The following is a 23059-nucleotide window of genomic DNA, read 5'->3' as shown; positions in this document are numbered from 1 at the left end:
ATCGCATTCGAAGGTCCTACAAGATGACCGTCGAGGAGGTGAAGAACATCGGGCCCGGTGAGGCTCCGGACTATGATTCCAAGGATACGGCCCAGGTCCACTCGACCAGTGATTCTGCTTCTGCTTCTTCGATAGAGGACCGACGCGGGACAGTCAAGGTTGTTGACTGTGCGTTCGATACTACAGAGGATCCCCGATATTATAAGCCTATTGAAAGCTATGAAGGATATCACCGCTGGGACCCAGAGTTTGAATGGACAGAAGACGAAGAAAAGGCAGTTGTCCGGAAGGTATGACTTTGCTGAAATGCAATTCGCTTCCCTGAGGTCGCTAATGTATTTCTTCAGATCGACTGGCGGATCTGTACATTTGCCTGTATTACATTTTTCGCTCTTCAGCTGGACCGTGGTAATGTGGTTCAAGCCACTTCCGACAATATGTTGGAGGACTTAGGCTTGACAACCAACAACTATAACACTGGTCAAACAATTTTCCTCCTGTGTTTTCTTTTCGCCGAATTGCCATCCCAATTGATCTCTAAATGGGTCGGTCCCGACCGTTGGATCCCCATCCAAATGGTCTCCTGGAGCTTGATTGCGGCTTGCCAGGCCTTCGTGAAGAATAAGAGTGGCTACTACGCTTGCAGAGCGATGCTTGGTCTTTTGGAAGGTGGATTGTAAGTGACCTTTTGGCGTGATACGCTGCTCATCGCTAATACATCACAGTATTCCGGACACTATCCTTTTCCTATCCTTCTGGTACAAGACCAAGGAACTACCTATTCGTCTCAGCTACTTCTGGGTTGCCTACCAAGCAACTTCGATTGTCAGCGCATTTCTCGCATACGGATTCTTGCATATCCACAACTCGGAAGGCACAGGTGGTTGGCGATACCTGTTCGCCTTCGAAGGCCTAATCACCGGTGTGATTGGAATCATCGCCGCATTTTGGATGCCCGCTTCGCCGACACAGACTGCTGGCTGGTTCCGCGGCAAAAACGGCTGGTTCAATGAGCACGAGGAGAAGATTATGGTCAATCGTATCTTGCGGGATGACCCCAGTAAGGGAGGCATGCACAACCGTCAGGCGGTTACTCCCAAGATGCTCTGGAGCGCTCTCAAGGACTACGACATGTGGATCATTTACCTGCTGGGTTTGACCTGGATGATTCCCAGTGTTCCCACCTCCAGCTATATCAGTCTAGAACTGAAATCGCTGGGCTTTGGTACTTTCCACACCAACCTACTGACCATCCCGGCTTACGTGATTTTCATCGTGAACCTACTGTGGATTACATGGGTCTCCGAAAGATTCAATCAGCGTCTCCTGCTGGGTGTCTTTGCCGAATTTTGGGCTCTAGTCCTCCTGATCGCTCTGGAAGTGCTTCCGGCTGGAGCCAGTACCTGGGCTCGATGGGCTCTGATCGTCCTGCTACTCTCCATGCCGTACGTTCATGCCATTATTGTGGCGATGGCCTCGCGCAATGCGGGGACAGTGAGAACGCGGACGGTTGCTACTGCACTTTATAATATGTCAGTGCAGGTCAGCAATATCATCGGTAACAATGTGTACCAAGCCAGCGACAAGCCATACTATCGCACTGGCAATGCCGCTTTGATTGGTGTTGCTGTTTGGAGTGGACTGTTGTTCATTGCTGCTAAGATGTACTATGTGTGGCGAAACAAGTATGTTGTACCTTACTTGCCGTGATAACTCTGTACTAACCATCATTAGGCAAAATGCCGCTATCTGGGACAATATGTCAAGCGAAGAGAGGGAGCGCTACGTCGTTGAGAATAGCCACCTGGGCAATAAGAGGTATGTTCAAATGTTGATTCATACGCCAGGAACATCAGTCGCTGACTTTATTTAAAGGGTTGATTTCCGTTTTGTGCATTAGGATATACGTATATACCACTCGGATCTGGATCCGACACCTATCTAGTATCATAGAAGTCATGACTTATTCTCCAATCACATATTCACACCCCTCATCCCCAATCCACACTTCATGAACCTTTCCTGCAGGTACATCTACTCGCGCGCCAACACCAAAGGTCTCTCTCACCTGTTGGCCATTGACGTTGTCTTCCGGATAGGTCACCGTCATTGAACCACGACGGATGAGATGGGTAGTCAAACCTCCATGGGTGTGAGGAGAGTAGTATGCATTACTGAGCACCCTTAGTTTCGATTCCCCTCATGAAGGGGAGTACACTTACCTCCCATCCGACCAAGTAAAGACATGTTGGAAACCCCACTCGCGTACTAGGCGCTCACTCTCGGAACGAGTTCCAATGGAGTATTTGTCCGCCATTGTTGTTTTCTTCTTATCTCGGTAGAAACAGCCTAAGGAAGCAAGTTTTGTGCTAGATAACGGAGTATCATGATAAGCATTTAAACAAGGTAGAGCTGCCCTACCAGCGTGTCCCGGTTATTAATACGGCAATGACGTCACCCGTACAAGACAAAAGTACTACATGCGCAGTGAAAAAAGTACGCGGATGATAGATTCTAGAAGATATGATAGACCGCTAAAAATGCTAACAAACTTTCGTGTATATTGAACCTTCAAGACAAATCCGAAAATCAACCCGTTGAAAGTACATCATAAATCGTCGAATCGCATAACACCAAATCACTCCCAAGACCAAATGTTTTCCAGAAAAATTGACCAGTAGCCTCATTACCAACTGTATACAAGCTCGTGCTCATGAAACCCACTATTGGATGTGTCGCTGAAGTTGAATAAATTGATATCGCAGCTCGTCTGAGACCCCCTGACAGGTGTGCATCAAGTAACGAGCATGTCTTACTCGGTTGATCTTGATATGATCAATCGATATATCCTTAGGCAACCATCATGCGCATGGCGTTGAGCAGACGTGACAGCTTTTGCCAGGGATCACCCATACTTCTTGACCCTTAGCCTGACAGTTTGGGCACCGGACTCCGGGCATCTGATCCACATGTTAGGATATGATATGGGCGTTCGTCCCAGGACTATGGATTTGGTATGATGGACAAACCTTGTTGACTGTTGGGGAGCACGAGCCCTTTGCCGCACACGTAGAAGGAGACATATTGAATAAGAAGAGGATATAGGTAATATTTGTGGATTGGGAGGGCAAAGTTGACTCGAGCGTACAAAGGCAATTGAAGTTTGGGACTTGATGGTAAAGAAGAATTCAATTCAGGCTGGAAGGCAGCCCTTATAAGGCATGAAAAAGACAGGGACAGGGCCAGGACCGAACAGGAACAGAGACCACGATCGATCGAGGCTAAGAAACCTTGGAAATTTAAAATTGGAAAAATCACAAAAGAATTAAATACAATACGGTGAGTCGACATTCGGAAGCTCCCGTTGTAGGTGAAAGCTTCTCCCTGACGATCGATCCATTCCTACACAGCTGAACATAGCGTCAAAACCCTCAAGTGGAACGCCACCAAGCATAGAGCCAATCATGGCTTGCATCTGCCCGAGCGATCCGGATTGAGGGTGTTCATGTTTGCCATGAGGTGGGGGGTGTGATGGGGTGTGATGGGGTGCCATTCTGTTCCTACACACAGGAGACTCGTCGAGCGGGCCATTGCATGGTGACCCATTACCCTGAAAGGCAAAGAGTCCGAAGAGGAAACAAGAGGCCGATCCGATACGAATTGGTCCAAGAAGCCAAAGTTGACGTATCCGTTGCCCCAGATCGCTAGGACCCGCTCGGTTGACCTCGGTCGCGGTCAATCAATGGTGATTCGTCCGTTCATTTCTGACGTCCTACAATTAGTTTCGCATGCGATAGGTCGTCTGTGATGATTCCCGATTATTGGCTCATCGATACGCTAAGCCGGGACTAGTGTGGGATCGTCGTTCTGTTCTTTGTGGTTTCATTTCCCTGTCCAATCGTGATCGGCCCCATGCATGCCACTTTGTACGTGTAGCTGTCACTGTGAACCCCTCCACGATGGTCCAAATTATAGAGTCACTAGTGGTTTCCCCCTCTACTTCTTTGCCTATTCGTGGCGTTCCGGTCGAAGACAATGCGAGCTGAACATTTACCCCTTAAACCCGAGTGGTTTATAACCTTATCATCTCCCAGAATCGGAGCATTTATCAGTCTTTCACGCCCCACTCTGGTTGATCAATCTGATGCATGTCCCCTTGGCGGTAACTTTGGTCTAAATGGAACTCGGTCAATCCGTATTGCAGGCGGAACTCGAGAACTTGGCGAGAACTGATTTCTTGATTTCTAACCATTGTCCCGTATATGGATCCTTAACCGCCCCCAACTTGCATGACAGTCTACACTGTGGGGCTCGATGGCGCGCATCATGCAGTATAACTTTCTTGATTGCTTATATGCAACCCAAATCCTGCTGTTCAAGGAGTGCCCTGGGGGCTTTCCACGTTCCAAGCTAACCCCAAACTTCGGGGTCTGTTCCAGGGCTTGATGAAAACTTGCAGGCTTCCTTTTACCCAGCTCTTCTAGTAGCTTCCTGAACTACATATCAGTTACATATACCCCTATAGCCCGCAGGATGTTGTGGATACTTCTAATGCTAGACCACTTAAGCGCGCATACCGCATTGCACCAGACCCCGAACTGCCTGAACTCCTGATGTTCGCCTGCATCCCAAGGCTGCCTTCTGGAACGTGATCGCGCCCGTGGCAGTGCCATGCAGCCTTGTCTGCAGTCGGCAAGTGATCTCCACCAGGGGCCCGGGGTTTGTGGCACTGCACCACATCTAAGTAATATAAAATAACGCCTCCTTGCATGTCTCAGGGCTTAATCCCAGTACATCTGATCTCAGAAACTGGGATTGCCCTTTGATCGAGCCGATCTCGGCTAAACGGGTCGAGAGTACAAGACTGACCACGTCGCGCATATGCGCGTGACCGAGTTTGCTCTGTAATGCTCTGCAATTGTCCGTCATATTCGGCGCAGAAGTCCAAGGTTGTCGACGTACATGTGCACGGTATCCGTCAAAGATTATGCGAGGCGCCCACTTATCGATTTCGGGCGTACCACTACCCCTGCTGCGTCTGAAGATATGTACTATTCGGTGTTTCTCAGCCCCTAGTTTCTTTTTTTCTCGATTCTTTTTTTTTTTACAATGATGACGGCATGTTGTACAACGGTAAGGCAGCATCGATGCCTGAATGCCCTCGCCCAATCTCTTATCGATTGATTAATTACGAAGAAAAAGAAAAGGCCTATCAAGCTGCTATTATCCGAGCTTGTGTGACTAGGAAATATTCTTGGTGATCCGCACCAATAGGACACCCCCTGCCTTTCCCCCGGTGCTATCTTGGAGGTGGATAAATCGATATCCCTCTCGCAGCTGGTCGAGACGGATACATGTCCACGCAGCCAAGGAGTCCCGTACAAACTCGTCGTCCTTGATCTTGAACCTAGTAGAATTTGGAAGTCAGCCAATGTGCATTACAGATACTTTCTCAATTCCGACTGCAATGCAAATGCGGGGAAGTTGGGGAAGTCGAACGGTGCTGCAGTTCTCTCAAGGCAACGATGCATAGTAACACAACAGAGGTATTCTGTAATACAGAACTACTGCAAAGTCGCATGCTTCATGTCATAAAAGGCAGGCGGGAAGCAATTGAAGAAATGCAAGCAGCCCCACACCAACCGTTATACATATGCATGCAAGACAACGTGCATCGAGTGAGGAAGAAATGCAAAAGAAACGCAGCCGAGAGTATCACGAAGCCGAATAAGAACACGGGAAAGGGGGAAAACCAACCGGACAAAACTGAGTTCCTCGACAATACCCACTACGGTGGGAAACACCAAACTCTGCGTCTCAAAGTCTGGGTTCCTGCCCGACGCCGATTTCGTATGACGCCGATAACTACTCTTATCTGTGTCATCGCTCGCATCGTCCCGATCCGCGGCGGCAGGACCCTCGGGCTCCTCGACATGCAGTTGGCAAACGACGTAAGGGCAGAATCCCTTTTCGGAGTGATTCAGGGGGAGCGCAAGGTCCTGGCCTGCAAAGACCTCGACTTTCAATTCGAGCGTTGTTCGCCTAATCGAGTCTGTGGGACCCTCGGAGCTGCGGTACCCAGGTGGCTTTAAAGCCCAACCTTGCGTTCCGGCGAACATGCCGTAGTTGAGCATCATGCCCTTGTCAAGGCTCTGCCAGTTTAAGGCAACTAGCTGGGCGCCGCGACGCCAATGGAAAGCTGGATCCAGGTTTGAGGATGTGACGCGGAGAGCGTAGGGGTAGATTCGCATTAGTGAGCAACGGTTATGTTCGAACAGGGCATCGCGGTAGTTTGTGTGTGCTTCGCGGGCTGCTTTCTCGGAAAGAGAGAAGACGTGGGGGACTTTCGCCTCTACGGGAAAGTGTTAGTGTCTGGTTCTTTGCATACTGTTTTCATCGGTCCATTTCATACCTGGCTGGTCAAAGCGGCTGAAGTGATATGCCCGCGTATATACGGCTAACTTTGCTAGAGCTTCTAGGGTCTTCGAGGGCTTCACGGGCTTTTCAGATTTTTGCTGCGCGTCCACAGACTGATCACTGGTCTCATCTGAAGGTTCAGACGCCTCTTCTAGCTCGGCTTTCAGATCAGCTTGTTGCAGAGGTGTGGACTTGGTCTTAATCAAGATCTTCCGCTTCAATTCCGCCAGAGTAGGCAACTTAGCAGGTTCCACGTCCGGCGAAATCTCGACCAGAAGACCCTTCCACGCCTCATTGACAATATCTACCATCATCTGCTGCTGCTCCAAGCACGCATGGACCTCGAAACTAATGATCACAGGTAGATCACTGTTCACAAATGCAGCATCACGGATCGCATAACAAATCTCGCGGAAGGATGTTCCCTTGGTGAGGGTATGGCCGTGCAAAACGCGAGGCTCCACCGGCACAGGCACGACAGTCTGTTCGCCGCTGGCGCTGACATCTGCGGGCTTGGAGCTCTTCCGGTGCAAAAGCTCCTTGGCGGCCTTCTCTTCACTGCCAATCTTAGACTTGATAGTCGCCTTCAGTCTGGATTTCAAAGTCGATTTCTTCTCCTCATTTTCTGAGGATTCGCTATTATCAGTCTCCCCATTCGAATCCTCATCCTCGGATTCACCATCCCAGACATCAATCTCAACAGATCGACAACCATGTAGAAGTACCTGAGTTCAGTTAGACATATCCCACATTACCCAAAACTACTCTACATACCGACGTATACGCACTCGCCGCAGCATCACTATACAGCTGATTTCCCGTCAAATAAGTATTATGACTCGAGGAAACGTAATAATCCGAGATAGGTGCTGAAAGATCCATTTCCTTTGGTTCGCTCAGTGCCCGAGAGGCAGGATCTTTCATGTACGCGCGAAAGGCATCCAGCGAGCTTAACGGGTCAAGCTGACCCTCAGAAGAGCTCTCATCCCGCTGGATATGGTTGAAAAAGTCAGACTTTGCGATTTTTTGCGTGGAGAGCGACTCGTAGATCTTCTGCAGATGCTTATCCACTGTCGAGTGGAATGTGTCTAGAGGTGTCTCTGGTGTTGAATGGAGCGATAGATGCCGCGCTCGATCAACGAGGCTCTCGACTTTTTGCATTATCGCAATGTTGTTTGATACAGCCCGACTGATTGAAAAGAGATTGGACCTTGACCGTGATAAGATGCTTAACGGAGCTTTTTGGCTTGGGTTTTTGGTGGGGTTGTTGTAAGGTTTTTGATACTTGCGGTGTGCTTATTGGTACTTGCAAAGCTGCCCCGCAGTAAAGGTTCAGGGGGAATGCAGGATTGGCCTCCAGAATCAGGCGTGAATGTTGATTTTGAAAAGTGCAGAGAAAAGTGTAAGCTTCAAAGAGAATGAAACTTAAGACAAAAGGATAAACACGCGACACGTGTGTCCCACTGTGATCGACTCTCCACTTTCTTAAGACGTGGCTCCATTTGTGAGCTCCAATAAAGAGCTTGGCATAGACCTCGCCTTAGGGCTTGACTGCCACTTTTTATAGACATTTATATGAGGCTTATTGGAAGAGTTTCACCATGTCAGGATGAATTATTGGTTGGTATTTTTGACTCGATCCCCGCACGTAGAAGTAGTAAGACCTAGCTAAAAAGGAGTAAAGCCTGTTTCTTTGCTGAGAAATCCAAATCCATGATCTCCACCTTATAAATTGCGTTGGAAACATCAACGAGTTCCATTTTCTCTACAAGATTAAACTGTTTTAAATTTGGACTGTTTAGAGTACTCAATAGTTCTATACACCATGTCTGACACCGTCCACTTCTTCGACATCACCTCCACCTTCCCAGGTCCGTACCCCGCAAGTCAAACCAAATGAGGAGCTACGGCTAACCAGGCACCAGGTGCACACAAGTCATGGTCCCCCAATACTCTTAAAGTGCGGGCCGCGCTTAACTTCAAGAAAATCCCGTATACTCAAAGCTGGGTCTCTTACCCAGACATCGCACCCTTGATGAAGGGGTTCGGTCTCGAAGCCAACAAAGTCGGATATGCGTATACCCTCCCCGCAATCGTACACAAATCCATACCCGACAACCAAGGTGCAATGATGGACTCCCTTCCCATTGTCGAGCATTTGGACCGTGTTTTCCCCGATCATCCGCTTTTCCCGTCTGGCGACGCCAGCTATGCCCTCTTCCTCGCGGTCAACAAGCTCGCCATGGCTCTGGGACCGGCGATCCGGGCGCTAATCATCCCCAGTGTGCCGGCTAAACTTGATCCGCGGGGACAGGAGTATTTCGTGCGGACGAGGACTGAGTCATTTGGGAAGCCTTTGGCGGAGATCCGGCCGACAGATGAGGGAGAGATTGCAGAGCTTTGGGGCGCGATGGAGAAGGAGTGTGCGACGTTGATTAAGATGCTGAAGGGCAGGGACGGGAAGAAGGGTCCTTTCTTCGAAGGGGAGACGGCGGGTTATGCGGATATTTTCTTCGCATGCCATCTGGCGTTTCTCCAACGGTTCGATCGCGAGCTCTGGGAGAAATTGATGGGTTTGGGTGACGGTGAGTTTCGGGCTTTGTGGGATGCTACCTTGCCCTGGTTGGAGGGGCAGGGTGAGGAGAAGGAGTGGCCGATTCCGCAGGATGTTTAAGACTGTGGTTAGTGCGCCAATAGAGTGAGTAGTGGAACTGGACTGATGTGTAGATCAAGTATCATTGAATATATAGCACAATGGAGAAATCAATTCGACGTAATAATACATGCCGGAGGCTGGAAGGACCTGTTTTATGCGCCCACCGCGGCAATTGAAATGGGCGAGCCATTCTAGTCAAAACACCGCTTCAAAATGACGAGCCCGCTTCTTCAAAGATCAATGGTCGACGCCTATAGTGAAACAAATACACTCAATCGGGTGTTTACAGGCCACGCAGGAAGTTGGATTCCTTGATGGCCTTCCGCCGGGCCTGGCGAGCACTCCTGGTGACCTCGATACGCTGATCCACACTCTCGGTGGCATCAGCAATTCCACCCTCGGGGAGTCCTTCACGGTTGTATGGTGCTGGTGTGATGTCGTGGGCGTGGTGATGGGCAGGGATCTTGGGGGGAAGAACACCAACGCGGGCGGCAAGTTTCTTCTCATAACGCTTCCGTTGCTTCTTGTTCAAAGCTGAAAAACACATTAGTATGGAGAGGCGTAGCATGTTTGAGAATAGTCGAACGTACTGCTGGGGTCAACTCCGCCCTTTTCGGCCTTGGCTGACTTGCTTGAATCACCCAAAAGGTCCCACAACCAGTCGGGGTACTCATGGTCCTCCTTCGCAAGGACCTCAGGCTTGTTCTTGAAATAGTTCAAGCCGTTCAACTTTGTGCCGGCGGGGCAGCTGCTCGGTGGGCGCTCAACAACGGGCTTTGCGGCACCGGGGTGCACATCAATGTGAACAGCCTCGGGGGTGCTCAACGGCTGGGAGATACCGGGGGTGGCGGAGGAAATAGCGGACGGAGTAGTGACATCGCCGACCGAGGTTTGGCGGGGACTGGGAGGAGATGAGGGAATGACGGAAGGATTGGTGCCTTTATCACTGTAGAATCGGAATTGGCTGCGAACCAGAGGAAGCTGGCGTGCTGGTGATGATGTCCATGTCAGGGCTTGTTGCTGTGGTAGCCGAGACAGCATGCTCGTCCGGCAACTTCTGCAAATCATTGTCGCGATGAGTGAAAGTAACCACGGGTATGTATACCGGGGTCAATGTGAGGAATAGTCGCAATGTTGGCGCGGACACTCAATCAGAAAACTTGCGGCGCGGATCCGATGCCAAGCCGGAGGGGTCACGTGGTATTATTGACCGTCCCATCTCGGGCAACTTCGACGTTCCAAACCTACTGCAATCAATGATCTTCCTTCATTATCAATCTACTTCGACAATTTGACGCCTTCCGTGAACATGAAGACTGAGATTCATTTTGAATAATAGTTCAAACCACATTTTAAGCTTGTATGTGCGGTCGACATCGTACACTATTTGCGAAAGTATGCAGCAACAGTACGTCGAATAGTGAGTTGAAAAGAACAAGTGAAAACGGATCAACTAGAAACAAACAGGATGGGGGGAAGGGTATTGACAGAGAAAAGGGAAAGGGAAGCTTCTCAGATCTACAGTATCGAGTCTTTCCAGTTACTTGGAGACTGGGATCACGATCACTGTGACGAATTTGACGGTGGAAAGGGAATCTTGAGTACAAATTGGAAGCATGGAACAAACTCCGAAACATAACAACCACGCGGTGGTATCGATGACAAAAACACAAAGGACAGACATGCCTCATTAGTCCGAATATAAAAAAGCACAAGCATCAAGCTGAAAAGTATACCCACAGGACTTCAAGTCATCTCCAGTCCTGCAGGTCAAAATTAAGAACGAAGAAGGAATTCCAGACATGCCCTGGAAACTAAAGAAACAGAAAATCGATCACCAAGCCTATGAAGAAAGGCCGCTGACATCCAAGAAATTGCAAATATCCTGACAAGCATCTTTCAGTGACTTCCCTGTTTTCCACTGAAGCTCATCTTGAGACCGATCGACAACAGCGACACAGGATCCCACATCACCAGCACGACGACCCGCAGCTCTCCTGGGGATAGGCTTGGAGGTGACGGCTTCCATGGTGTTGGCCACTTCCAGCACAGAGTGTCCTGATCCAGTGCCCAGGTTGAAGGTGCGGAAATTATCACTCAGCTGGCCATCATTGGCGGCTTTGAGGGCTGCAATGTGGCCCTGGGCCAGATCAGTGACGTGGATGAAATCTCGGACAGCTGTGCCATCTTTGGTCTCCCAGTCGGTCCCGAAGATTGACAACTCCGCATACTGGCCAGTCATTACTTTGACAACCACGGGGAGAAGATTTGTTGGGATTTGCCGGGGGTCTTCGCCCAACAGGCCGGACGAGTCACACCCAACGGGATTGAAATACCGAAGAGCGACAACGGTCCATTCTGGATCCGAAGCAGCAAGATCTGCTAGGATGGCTTCACCGATCCACTTGGTGCGTCCATATGGGTTGGTGATGCCAGTGCATCCGGGTTGAAGAGTTTGTGCTGCCCCTGTATTGTCGGTATATATCTGTTCCTTGTGAACACAGAGCTCCTCCTTCAACGGCAGACCAGAAGTGGCCAGAGTGCCATACACAGTAGCAGAAGAGGAGAATACGAATGTCTTGATACCGAAATCCCCAAGCATTGTTGCAAAGTCAATCAGGCCACCCACGTTGTTGGCATAATACTTCAATGGATTCTGGATACTCTCCCCGACGGCCTTGTACGCGGCAAAGTGAATCACGCCTGCAATCTTCGACTTCGCCATACCCCATCTTGATGGAACTTGGTATTCTTCTAGAAGCGACTGAAGAGCCGATGTGTCTCGAAAATCATGAGCATGCAACCGCAATGATGGCATTTCGGTTCCGTTCTTCTCGTGGAACTTGCGGGCAAGGAGTTCAATGCGGTCGAGAACATTCTCAAATGCGTTACTCAGGTTGTCGATGACAATCACATTATAATTGGCCTTGAGCAATTCCAATGTGGTGTGGCTACCAATGAAGCCTAACCCACCCGTCACCAAAATGTACGGGCTTTCGATGGGGAGTCTCTGCAACAGCTCATTAAAATGGTCGAAAAGGTCCGAAGTCTGTGTTGCTGGAGTGTCCACAAAGTCTGGAGAATCACCCTCCACGGGAGTACTCGTGTCTGACCGACGTCGACTGTCCATGATGAACAAGAATGGACTGAAGTGCTAGGGCAGACAACAGAGGCGTTAATACCCGCCAGAAGGGAACTTTTGGCAATGCAGAGGATTGACTCCCGAAAACTAATATGCGCGTGAAATAAGAACTGGAATGGGCCCAGATAGTAACCACACGAGATTTATATAACGAGAAGAGAACCCTGGTGTCGCCCCACAGCTCCAGATTCTATCTAGCGCTACCCTGGGTTTGGCAAAAGTTGATGCCCGTCAGCGCAAATGGAGGGAAGAAGATTCACCAGGCATAAGCCACAGAAAAACGAAAGTGACAATAATGGCAATTATGAATTAAATAATAAATGGGGGCGGACGGGAAAAGCATAGACCAAATAGCAGGCAGGCAGACTCCCCGTGGACAGTGGGTCATATGTGCGGCTGGCCTTGGTACATGTTCTCCACGGCCCGATTGCCCTAAACGCATCCACTGGGTACTTCAGGGCATCAGCCGGGGCTAATGACGGCATTGCAATTTGAGATTGACCTTGCGCATCCCATGGTCGAGACATGGTCGAGACTGTCGTTCTAAAGCCAGTGCAGGACGCTAATGACTTGGAGAACAAAAGTCGTCTTGTATTGTTTCACATAGTCCAAAAAAACACCCTAACAAACTGTACGGTAAAATAGCAGTTCTATAAATCGAAACCACGTATTCTCGATCTATATACCTGTAACTTATTCTGGTTCAAATATAGACCCTTGAAGCACGTGAGCCGAATGACCCAAACCAGAAATCCTCATTTGGCGCTAGTTCATCTTCGTTATGAATATCGTCATTCTCTTCCGCGGCTGAGCTCAGCTACAATCAATATGGCCAGAGTCATCGTACCACTCTACATCTACCCTAACCCCGGAGCATGGTCTCCGCTTGAAGATGTGTATGTTTGACCTTTCCTGTTCGGCCCATGACCCTTGGCCCCTCTCCCGAATTCTAAAAAAAAGAATCTGCACCCCAAGCCACCGGTACCTTGCCACGCATTACACGGCATAGAAATCTGCTTTTTGGGTTCCAATGGCCCCAGATCACAAAAGCGTTGAAAATTGCCGGTCGCAAAAAAGGAAAGAAAATGAAACCCTGTTACTGAATGCCAATCAGGATTTCCACCCACCCAAATGTCAAATTTATCATTGTAATCAATCCTGGTAACGGTCCAGGACCCGATGATTTGCCTGATGCCAACTACACTCGTGCAATCCCGATTCTTTCTTCGTACGCCAATGTACGGCTTCTAGGTTATGTGCATACCTCTTACACAACCCGCAACGCAGCCGCAGTCTACCGGGATATCAAAACCTACGCTGAATGGCCGACTAAGTCTGCCAACCCCGATTTGGCCGTTCGGGGTATATTCTTCGATGAGACACCGCAGCAATACAGTGTCCACTCCTTGGCTTACTTGCAAAATCTGACCCAACTGACCAAGGGTCTAAATGGGCTTGGCTCGAATCCCTATGTGAGTTCCCCAATTTTCTTGCTCCATCCACTCTGCGTTGGCGTTCGCCATGTAACAGGCCTCATCCACTGCCCCCTCCCCCTTGCATTCCTGTCATATCTCTCCGATATAATATCCCCGGTTTCCCGCGTGTCTTCCCCTGCTGGTTGGATTGGAGAGCTGCACATCGTATATCTCCTGGCCATTGCTTTTTCTGGGTACAGTTGCTGTTCATGATCCCCATACTGCATATCAATTACCCGATTCGGGATTTACAAGCGATGATATATCAACCCCTGCAGAGCTAATGTAGATGCCATGGCTAGGTTATCCATAACCCAGGCGCGTTTCCCGACTCTCGGTACCTGTCCACTGCAGACTCGACAGTCGTGTTCGAGGAGACCTATAGCACCTTCCAGGAGCGGCTTGGGGCTAACCTACTAACGCCAATACGGGGCAAAGATCGTACCCAGCGCGCTGCCTTGATCCACTCTGTGCCGGAGGGTATGGAAGGGTCGGAACTGCACCATCTAATTAAAACGGTCCGCAAAGTTGCCGATGAGGTTTTTATCACACACCTTAGCACCGATTATTATGCTAAGTTTGGGTCGAAGTGGGCCGAGTTCGTCGATCTGATTTCGGCTGAGATTGAATTGGCCCCATCGTGAATTCTCAACGATCTGATGATTTGAAGAAATTTGTACGCATACCAGGGTGTATCATTTTGGCAATTATTTGAAACAGCATCTGAGTTTCAGATATCTTTTGTGAGCTAGTCTGCCGAGTTCTGGAGCAATTGGAAACGGATGTTGATGGATCCATGTTCGGCTTCTTGTGGGAGAGAAATTTTCCAGTGTGGAGTCCTTCTCACCCCTCCTGTTTCCTTACCGCAAAGCTAAATATTAGGTGCATGAATGATTTGGAGGCACAGAAAATGAATCCACGGAATCCCGGTCCAGTCTTCCTGTTTTGGCCATGTGGACCGGAACAGTATTGGTGTAATTTTCATTCTTTTACCGTATTTGATACCTGGCGCCATCAATGTAGAGAACCACTGGGGAGAACAATTCTTGCTAAATATGAACGCAGTCCTAGCCGTCGTTTTCTGGATAAAGATACCCTATATAGACGTATATGCGCCCCCGGCCGAAACTGATTTCTCTGGAGGTGGTGGATGTGGTGCAATATGCCGACCATATCGACGGGCTGTGTCACTACAGCCTAGGTCTTCCTACCAGCAGTAGACAAGAGTTCTATGCAGCAGAATTGTAACACTATGTTGGTTCCCCCAATCAACACGATCCTCTTAGTCTACGCGACCCATAGTGGTATTCAATAACCAGCGTCCCCCGCCTAGATCTCAGTGAGACATGCAGGACCCAACATTCTGCAGTCGCCAAAACCTGATCTATAGGGTCTGGGTTCTAATCGCCAGTTAAAAGTCTAGCATTGAACCCGAGCGAGCACAATTGAAACCGTGGGATGATATTTGGCCGGGATCCTTCGTGTTGGGTACCCGCCACCGATAACGAGAGTCCCCGCTGCAATATCACAGAAACAATGGAGAAACCGGACGGACTGTAAATCCCGTTCGCATACCTAAAATTTCGAAAAAAGAAAACATCTTCACGTCATTCTTGGTTACATGACAGCCCGTCCCTGCTGATGACCGCATAAGCATTACATGTACCTGTAAATGCGATCGCGGATCTCTGTATTACCCCTGTACCCTTAATCCTTGATTTGTCGACAGAAGTGGCTGAAGCCACACCTTCGTAGAATTTAATATCTAATTGACTAAAGAGGAAATTTCCTTGCCTATCGATGCGATTGAAGGATTCTCGATCTGCCCTTGAGCCGAAACTTACTCCGAGCGGTACCAAAGTATTCGATGAACGAATTAAGCATGAGTCTTGCGCATCTGTCAAAGCTCGCGGCCCAAGGTGATGATAGTGAGAGCATTGGGTTTGAAACCCGTTTTAATCCCTGGTGGATTACGACGCCCCCTTGGCTAGTTGAATTAGCGCCCGTGGTGGTCTCCTTTAGGCCACATCGAGAGGCTGGAAGAGGGGCTGATGTTAGCGAGTGCGAACCGGTGTTTGAGTGGTTCTCAATATAGAGGCTATAGGCAGACTCCGTATTCGCTGGCACGCTAGTCGAGATAGCCTGGGTCCCGCCTTAAGAGTTCATTGGCAATGCGCGACTAATACCCCGTTGGATATCTCCATCTCGAATCGCGCCCCGTGAGCCACTGGTATCGGTGAAAGCCACTAGATAACAAGCCACACGTCAAGTCGTCTGGAGCAAGCGACTGATGTGGCAAATTCTAGAAGCGCTTGGCAAAAGACAAACAAAACGAGCACGACATAAACCTCGCTTAAGCATTTTTTTCTCCTCGGCCCCACGATATGCAGCTAGTGGATAACATCTCAGAGGATTGTATGACCGTTTAGGAAATAATCGTCCTCCAAGAAAGGAGGGAACGGATGCAATGGAGCCCATCTCATCGGTTCCAACCTGATCAATCTGAACTCCATCTCTTCCACCGATCCACAAAGGACACCCATGGTTTGTGTATAGGAACCGGGCAGATCCGCTCATTGGGGGCGCGCTGATCTTAGCGCTCTCGATCCTTCCCAACCATGGCAGATTTCTTTTCTTTTTGTTCGCGTTCTCAATAAAAGGATTGATCAACCTAGTTCGCGGAGCGGCGTCGGTCTAAAGCCCAAATCGCTTCGAGATGTGATCCATCGTGGGATCCACCCATCCCGGGGGTTCCGGCTTTAGTACACGGGAAAGACTTCTCCGCTAAGACTTTTTTTTTTTCGCAACAGACCCAGATCCTGCTAGACCCCCCTATGAGCTCACCGGCCTGGGTCTCGGGTGAAATTCCTTTTCCCTGCAGTAGTTACCAAGATGGTCATGTAAAAGGATCGCCCCCAAGCTAGTCCCCTAGCTTCCCCCTCAGCCCCTGCATCTCGTGAAGTTTCCCTGGTTTCGTAGAAAGTAGTGAGATGCAGGAGTAGAAAGTATACGGAGTAATCAAAGTTAATACTCCGATGGATCCAACTTTCTGACACGTCTGATTCCATTGGTCGGTGAGAGCTATATTGTTACAAAGGGGTAGACAAATCAGCTTGCCTTGAAGATTACCGGTAATCTGATGGATGCCCGTGATGTGAAAATTACTAGCTCCAACAAATTCTTGGAGGCGGCAATGTACAAGGCCCTGGGGGCAACAATGCCGTGCACTAATGCAGCCTTTCTCACCATCTGCGTACAGTCAGGAAAACCGCTCGAAACTTGACCAATTGCACTCTGACAGGAGTATTTTCCCCTCAGTCTGCCAAGAGTTTCAAGGGTCGCAGGCTGACCCAGCCGTCTCGGCAAAATTGAGGGATCTCGAGTCTCGATCCACTTCTATATCCAAGTGCAAACAGGTAAGTTTCGCTACTGCTTGATTCATCAAAGTAGCGAAGTTATGGATCGATACCAGAAACACTCGGATAATTTGAAGTATAATAGTACATGTGTGGTTTTACAGACTCGATATCAATAGATATCAGCAGTATTGGACCCAATTGTCCAGGTCCATGTTCTTGATGACCGTTGAAAAGTTGCCAGAAATCGCTGCATTACAAGCCGAATTCCGTTGCTTTGTCGATACTGTGTTGTCGTTGTTAGTATCATCTCCCTTCGGATACTCGATATGAAAGACTGGTTTGCTGGCATTAATGAAGGCCGAGTAAACGTCGCATTCTTTATAAACGGCGCATTGCTCATTGACAGACCACTGCATTTTGTCAATGACCGAGTCAATGATGTCGCCCCCGTTCTTCAGCCCGAGTGACATGTTTCGACCATGTGTTTGTGAAGCAAGCCACTTCACATAGCTGGTTGCGTCATCCTGGGTCAACCCGAGACCGTTCTTGTTGTTGTATCCATCAATATTATCCGGATCAACACCATCGCAGCCCTTTGCCTGAGCTAAGTCGAGACGCTGTCGCATAATTTTCCGCACGTTTTTCGAATTTGTGTCGAGCCATTTCTCGCCAGGCCAATCCTCGAGACTGTCTCCCAAGTCGGAGGCTTTGAATTCGTCTGCGTCTTTGCGCCAGTCCTCATAGGTGCCTGCTGAAAAATAGCAGATCACTTTGCGTCCCATTTCTTGGAGTTTTGTGATTGTTGAGTTTGGGCTGTCGAAGAGATCAATGTCGTAGATGTCTGCGTCTACTGAAGTGTCGTTCAAAACGTAGAGCAGCTCGATCTGCCATTTGGTGCCCACTTCTGGTTGCCATATCGCTGTTGTGTTTCCTCCTGTCGTACCATTGCCATTGCCATTGCCGCTTCCAGTTCCAGTCCCAGTTTCACCACTTCCGCTTCCTCCACTTCCTTCACTTCCATCATCCCCTCCGCTTTCTTTCAGCCCTAGCCCGAGGCCAACTCCCAGACCGACACCCAAGGCGATGATCAATAGACCGATGGGACCGAAGATGAGAGCTTTCTTTTTGGCAGACCAAGCCATCCAGCCGCCCTTCGCCGGCATGTTGCGTAATATAATCAAATTGTCCCTTCAGTGCAAGCGATACCAGGTGATAGTCCTGCTGGTCGCATTGGCTCAAGTTATGGAGTCATCAAGGCGTAAAACTGAATGACCAGGATCCAGAGGAAATATACATCTTTAAGCTCAGAAAGAAATTCAGGGTCCAAGGCGCGTAGCCAAGCGCAGAATTGGGGGTGGTGGCTGAGGCCCAGCTTCAGTATTGGACAGTCCCAGCTCCTGCGAGCCATAAGGCTCCCAGAAGTACCATGTGGAGACCAATGATCAGGCGTTCGTGGTGGGAACAGAGTAAAGGCGGGGAGAGCGGCTGTTTGATTGGATGCTGGGAAATAATCACAAGCCTGAGAAAGAAATCCGGCAGCCTAGATTCCTGGGTGCCAAGGTGCCGAGCCACAAAGGGGAGTTGCGCCCATTCATGGACAAGATAAAATGTAAGGGCCCGGTGTTTGGTGCGCCCAGAAAAGAGGATAGGGCCATGAATTAAAGTGGTGGAACCAATGCTGATCTACCGAGTGATGAACATGATCATCGCTGTCATACCATGGCTCAGGCATCAAAATTCTCGATTGAGGGAGCTTTTAGGCGGGATTGACAGCCAGAAAGTCAATTCTCCAAGGAGAAAGTCTCGGCATCATTAGCTCGAGTTGTCGGCTTAATCCATCTAATTTACAAAGCCATGGCGGGACAAAGTGGCGAAGCGCCTCGGAAAGGGCATCTCGGCCCTGACCCCGACACTAACCCAACTCTTCCCAATACGGGATGCCAAGCGCCCCTCAATCATCCACTGTACGCCTCAAAATAGGCGGGATCGCTTTTAAATCCGAGAATATGGTATTTGATGGGGGCAGTCCAGCCGAGCTCAGTCAGGTTTTCAGGGACCATAGTGCATGTAGTCCCCGAACACGAAAGGACCCTAGATGCTTTAATTAAACTTACGGACAACGGTCTCCCAGACCACGACGAGAGTCAATTGGGTGTCAGAAAAAGCGAGATGCAGGGGTTTTCTCGGGATCTTATGCACGACGTCAGACACGCCCAGTGACAGGTAATCTCGAATGCATGCGCTGGCAAATAATTCAGTGCAGTCATCCGAGCCTAATTCGTTTACGTTCAAGATTACCAAGTTTTGAAAATAACAAGAACATCCGAAGGCAGTTGTTTTCGTTTGATACCTAAAATAGTCCGGTTTTAATGTCATTTCCATAGTAAATGGAAATAATGTTCACTTATAAACAGACCAATGATATCTTTCACAAGGCCGTCTTAAATCTGCTAGATGGTTCCAACAAAGACCTCAAGCCCCTCGTAAGGCAAATGGCGTCTGCAAGTGTGGACTGTTATTGGCAAACTATTCCGCTTCAATAGGTTCAATCAATTAGTACCCAACTCTGTCTAAATCTAGAGCTTCGTGGCGATGCCTTATGGCTGGTTTGGCGTAGGATGTTAAGATACTAGCCACGTTGTCAGTTCCATGGATTGACTAGCAAAGCACATTTGAACGCGTTGGCACGCCATATGTAGGAATTGCACGTGGAAGCCGTGTGGCAACTTCCATTGTGATCCGGGTAGAGTCCATTCCCCAGAGCTGAAGCAATTCTGGGTCTTCGATTATTTTCACCGATATCTTTCGGACATCGTATTGAGCCTTAAGTAATCCCTGACATGTCAGGCGCCATGGGAAAATATCATCGAGTGCTCATGTACTGACTGCTTGCCGTGAACATTGATTGCAGAGACCTGGTCTGGCACCCAACGTAAATCGGGGTATGCTGGCCCAAGTAAAATTGTATAAAACATCTAAAGGTCTAACCCACCATCAACAACAACACAATAGTACCGCTTTGTGGGTGGCACAAATTCAGGCCATCCTTGCTTATACAAAAGGCTTCATGTCCGTTGCCTTCTAGGCTATACTATTGACGTAAAACATTCAACTGCGCGATATGCTATAGACATAGCGGCTGGCCAGCTGCTCGCTGAATATAACAAGAAAGGAGAACTCCTTTGGCAAAAAAAAGGTCTGTCCACTGTGTGCAGTATTTCTCGGTGCTCTCTGATTGGGATATTTGGTATGTCCCTTTCCCCCCTACGCGAGTCTTTATAAAGTAGGCATGGCATAGAGAGAAATCTGCTCCGGTATAAAGAGACCCTCCCCGAAGTATGAGATTATCCCCAGCCAAGAGTAAATGCTAGATATGATTGATAAGTGCTCAAACAAATCATCTTCATGATGCATCTTCGGGCCCGTTTTGTGTTAAAATGAGAGAGGACGAGTGAAAAGTGAGGTGAAAGGCTTGTGACTACGGAGTTTACTTGAATGAGGTCTTTACGCTGCCTGATAGCATTCATCAGAAACCCGAAGACCCTTTGAAACCAATTACAGAACCACTCTGCGAAACAAATTATGGACTGGCTCTGATTATAACCTCAGTGCCGAGGCTGGCTCCGAGAAATGTTAACAAGCTTTCAGGAAGTGAACTTGAAAGTTAACAATCATATTCACGAATATGCTAACGCAGGGTTGGTGATGGACTCCTCTCCAATTCAACAATAGATCTTGCACACCGATAGAAGTGTCAGCTCAGAGCCGGTGATATGGAAGGATTCTCAGAAGAGGGTTGACAGAGAAGCTTAGAAGGCGTGGAAGTCATCAGAAAGATGTACGCACCAACCCAGATGGAAGACAATGTGGGTTAGATTCAGCACAGTGGTGGTTGCCATCTTTCCGTTGATGAAGTACATAATGATTCATCAGGGAAGGGAAAGGCGAACCCGAATTGGTTGCGGTCATCACGATATCAAGGATGTCTGATACTGTTTCCAATTGGTTTTAGGCTTAGTGCCTTTCGTGATGATGAAAATGGTTCTCTCTTCTTTTGGACTTCGTCTTCCCTCTCTATCTCCCTTGCTCATTCACATTGTTTTTGATTTGGTACTTACTCCTTATTAAAGACTCATATCAGACCAGTGCTTGCGCTTGTTATAGACACGTCCAGTACGAAGGCCTCTGGCTTTATTTCTCGCCAGAAGCTTTGATGCTTATGGGATTGTTTCATTAACAATTTTTCTTCTTTCTCGACTCTTTTTCTATTGAGCTTGATGGAGCTGAAAAACTGCGGCTTGTAAGAGTGGGAATGAGAAGAGGAATAAGGAAGAACAAGAATGAAATTCGAGAAAGAAAGGGGGGGGTTTATACTCGAAAATCGCTCCTTCTTAAACAAATAATTGACAGACAAATGAAGCATCCAGTGCATACCAATCCCACACTTCCAATTCAGGACTCGTCATGTGATGTGTTTCGCAATGAGTTGAACGATTGACAGGAGGCAGAAAGGAGTAAGGCAAAAGCACTCCTGATCCCGGCGAGAAGGAGACAGTCCATGTGCCATTATATGAAACCTCCACTACCTGAACTCATGAAAGAAGACATGACTTATTATTTCCTGTATGGTAGCATAAGGAGGACAGCTGCTTGAGGCGAGAGGTGCTTGTTTCGATTTTCCTTCTCGCCAGAGTTGGGCAAGTACATCGCTTCCAAACTTGGCGATATCAAAGTGCATTTGCGGTAGAATATCACTGCCGATATCAAGGTTAGTATGCTTCACAAGAGGTTTGAAAAGAGGATCTTCCACAAGCATTGCTCTAAATAAAGCTGCATATGATCCTAAGACGGGATAGACTATACGCGTGCTTGGGGAGTTTGTAATGACGAACGAGACATGATCATTGTGAAACAATACCTCACCCGCAACGCCATGTTTTCGAAGATCTTCTAGGATGATGAGCCAGCTAATATGTTCTATCATACAATAACACGCATTTATTTAATGGTCGATAATTTTATTTTTAGTAGTCCTGTCAAGATTCAATGAACTTTGAGAGTTACTATCTCGATCTGGAAGCAGTGGGACTGCCGCAACGGTCCGTGTGGAGCACCGCAACCGCGGTCGCTGGCTTTGCGAGAATAGTATCGCCATCGACTGAAAAAAGTTTCAGCTTCAGCTGCACTGGAATTCAGAGATTCGTGTCTTGTGCAAATCCCCGGGCATCCTTTCCTGAATCTGAGCATGGGCATCTTCCACCTGGGTGCTGGGGACTCATGCTCGGATTTGGATCAATTTGCCGCTCCTTGTGTGAAACGTTTTGTGGGTTTCGCCCGGATGCTTGACGCGGCCACTAACCTGTCCATGTGGACATGTGTGGTGGCTCAATTTGGGCAGGAAAAGGTGCCTGTTTGTCAAATAACTTCTTCAACTGGCAAAGAGTCTGAACGGCTTCAGGAGGACGCGCGTATCGACCACTTACAAAGCTTCATGGCATATTTAAATAAAGACTTTTCGGGAACAAGACAAAACTCTGCTACTTTATCAGACGGAGTGGTTTCTAAACAAGAGTCTGATAATAATATTTCCACTAGATTTTAACCTACTAGCTTGATATTGTGAGATCGCGTACAAACTCGATCAGGGGGTAGCCGGTAGATAAGAGAGGTTGAGCACTGTCTACTTTGCACCCCAATTTGGGACAAAAAAAGGATGTAATAAAGGGCTGGGTTGAGTAGAGAACCATGGAAAGGGGGACCTCAGGAGAAACCGAAGAGAGACACAAGTACACAAGGAAAAAAAAATATGCTTGCCGCGCGAGGGTCATGAGATGTTCCCCATCACTCTCGAGGTCTGCTTCGACCTCGTGTCGAGCAAGTCACGAATGTTGAGTAGTGACTTGGAAGCACCCACAGTTTCTAATGGAAATAACCAAGAACATCCTTCTATGATCAATTCGCTAAAATGAAGTCTGTAAGTTTACTAAATGAGATGATAATAGGGAAGATA

The 23059-nt window shown here is 48.4% G+C and overlaps 8 protein-coding genes across 8 annotated transcripts; 3 read left to right on the top strand and 5 right to left on the bottom strand.

The window, feature by feature from the left end:
* Window positions 1–23: 23 nt before the first annotated feature.
* N7503_007385 (putative transporter) lies at window positions 24–1900 on the top strand (the record flags this gene model as incomplete). Its single annotated transcript, XM_057066932.1, has 5 exons — window positions 24–290; window positions 348–676; window positions 726–1685; window positions 1735–1818; window positions 1876–1900. The coding sequence occupies 5 exons, from the start codon at window positions 24–26 to the stop codon at window positions 1898–1900; spliced, it is 1665 nt and encodes a 554-aa protein (XP_056920613.1).
* A 63-nt stretch (window positions 1901–1963) lies between these two features.
* On the bottom strand, window positions 1964–2317 carry N7503_007384 (uncharacterized protein; the record flags this gene model as incomplete). The annotated part of the gene is made up of 2 exons (XM_057066931.1): window positions 1964–2174; window positions 2223–2317. 2 exons carry the CDS (start codon window positions 2315–2317, stop codon window positions 1964–1966), a joined length of 306 nt encoding a protein of 101 aa, XP_056920612.1.
* Window positions 2318–5241: 2924 nt separating this feature from the next.
* Window positions 5242–7578, bottom strand: N7503_007383 (putative phosphoinositide-specific phospholipase C; the record flags this gene model as incomplete). The annotated part of the gene is made up of 4 exons (XM_057066930.1): window positions 5242–5407; window positions 5758–6352; window positions 6413–7142; window positions 7192–7578. The coding sequence occupies 4 exons, from the start codon at window positions 7576–7578 to the stop codon at window positions 5242–5244; spliced, it is 1878 nt and encodes a 625-aa protein (XP_056920611.1).
* Window positions 7579–8242: 664 nt separating this feature from the next.
* N7503_007382 (glutathione S-transferase family protein) lies at window positions 8243–9091 on the top strand (the record flags this gene model as incomplete). The annotated part of the gene is made up of 2 exons (XM_057066929.1): window positions 8243–8288; window positions 8343–9091. 2 exons carry the CDS (start codon window positions 8243–8245, stop codon window positions 9089–9091), a joined length of 795 nt encoding a protein of 264 aa, XP_056920610.1.
* Window positions 9092–9356: 265 nt separating this feature from the next.
* Window positions 9357–10193, bottom strand: N7503_007381 (mitochondrial 54S ribosomal protein mL54; the record flags this gene model as incomplete). Its single annotated transcript, XM_057066928.1, has 2 exons — window positions 9664–10193; window positions 9357–9607 (listed from the first exon to the last, which is right to left on the bottom strand). The coding sequence occupies exons 1-2, from the start codon at window positions 10139–10141 to the stop codon at window positions 9357–9359; spliced, it is 729 nt and encodes a 242-aa protein (XP_056920609.1). The 5' UTR covers window positions 10142–10193.
* A 723-nt stretch (window positions 10194–10916) lies between these two features.
* On the bottom strand, window positions 10917–12203 carry N7503_007380 (NAD-dependent epimerase/dehydratase family protein; the record flags this gene model as incomplete). Its single annotated transcript, XM_057066927.1, has 1 exon — window positions 10917–12203. The coding sequence occupies one exon, from the start codon at window positions 12201–12203 to the stop codon at window positions 10917–10919; it is 1287 nt and encodes a 428-aa protein (XP_056920608.1).
* Window positions 12204–13043: 840 nt separating this feature from the next.
* On the top strand, window positions 13044–14334 carry N7503_007379 (spherulation-specific family 4 protein; the record flags this gene model as incomplete). Its single annotated transcript, XM_057066926.1, has 3 exons — window positions 13044–13111; window positions 13330–13687; window positions 13993–14334. The coding sequence occupies 3 exons, from the start codon at window positions 13044–13046 to the stop codon at window positions 14332–14334; spliced, it is 768 nt and encodes a 255-aa protein (XP_056920607.1).
* A 2894-nt stretch (window positions 14335–17228) lies between these two features.
* On the bottom strand, window positions 17229–18212 carry N7503_007378 (endo alpha-1,4 polygalactosaminidase; the record flags this gene model as incomplete). The annotated part of the gene is made up of 1 exon (XM_057066925.1): window positions 17229–18212. One exon carries the CDS (start codon window positions 18210–18212, stop codon window positions 17229–17231), a length of 984 nt encoding a protein of 327 aa, XP_056920606.1.
* Window positions 18213–23059: the final 4847 nt, after the last annotated feature.

Source organism: Penicillium pulvis, assembly GCF_028828015.1.
Source record: "Penicillium pulvis strain IBT 33274 chromosome Unknown contig_5_segment0_segment0, whole genome shotgun sequence".
Classification (NCBI taxonomy): domain Eukaryota; kingdom Fungi; phylum Ascomycota; class Eurotiomycetes; order Eurotiales; family Aspergillaceae; genus Penicillium; species Penicillium pulvis.
Note: the sequence above shows the minus strand (reverse complement) of the source record. Positions and strands in the feature narration are given on the sequence as shown.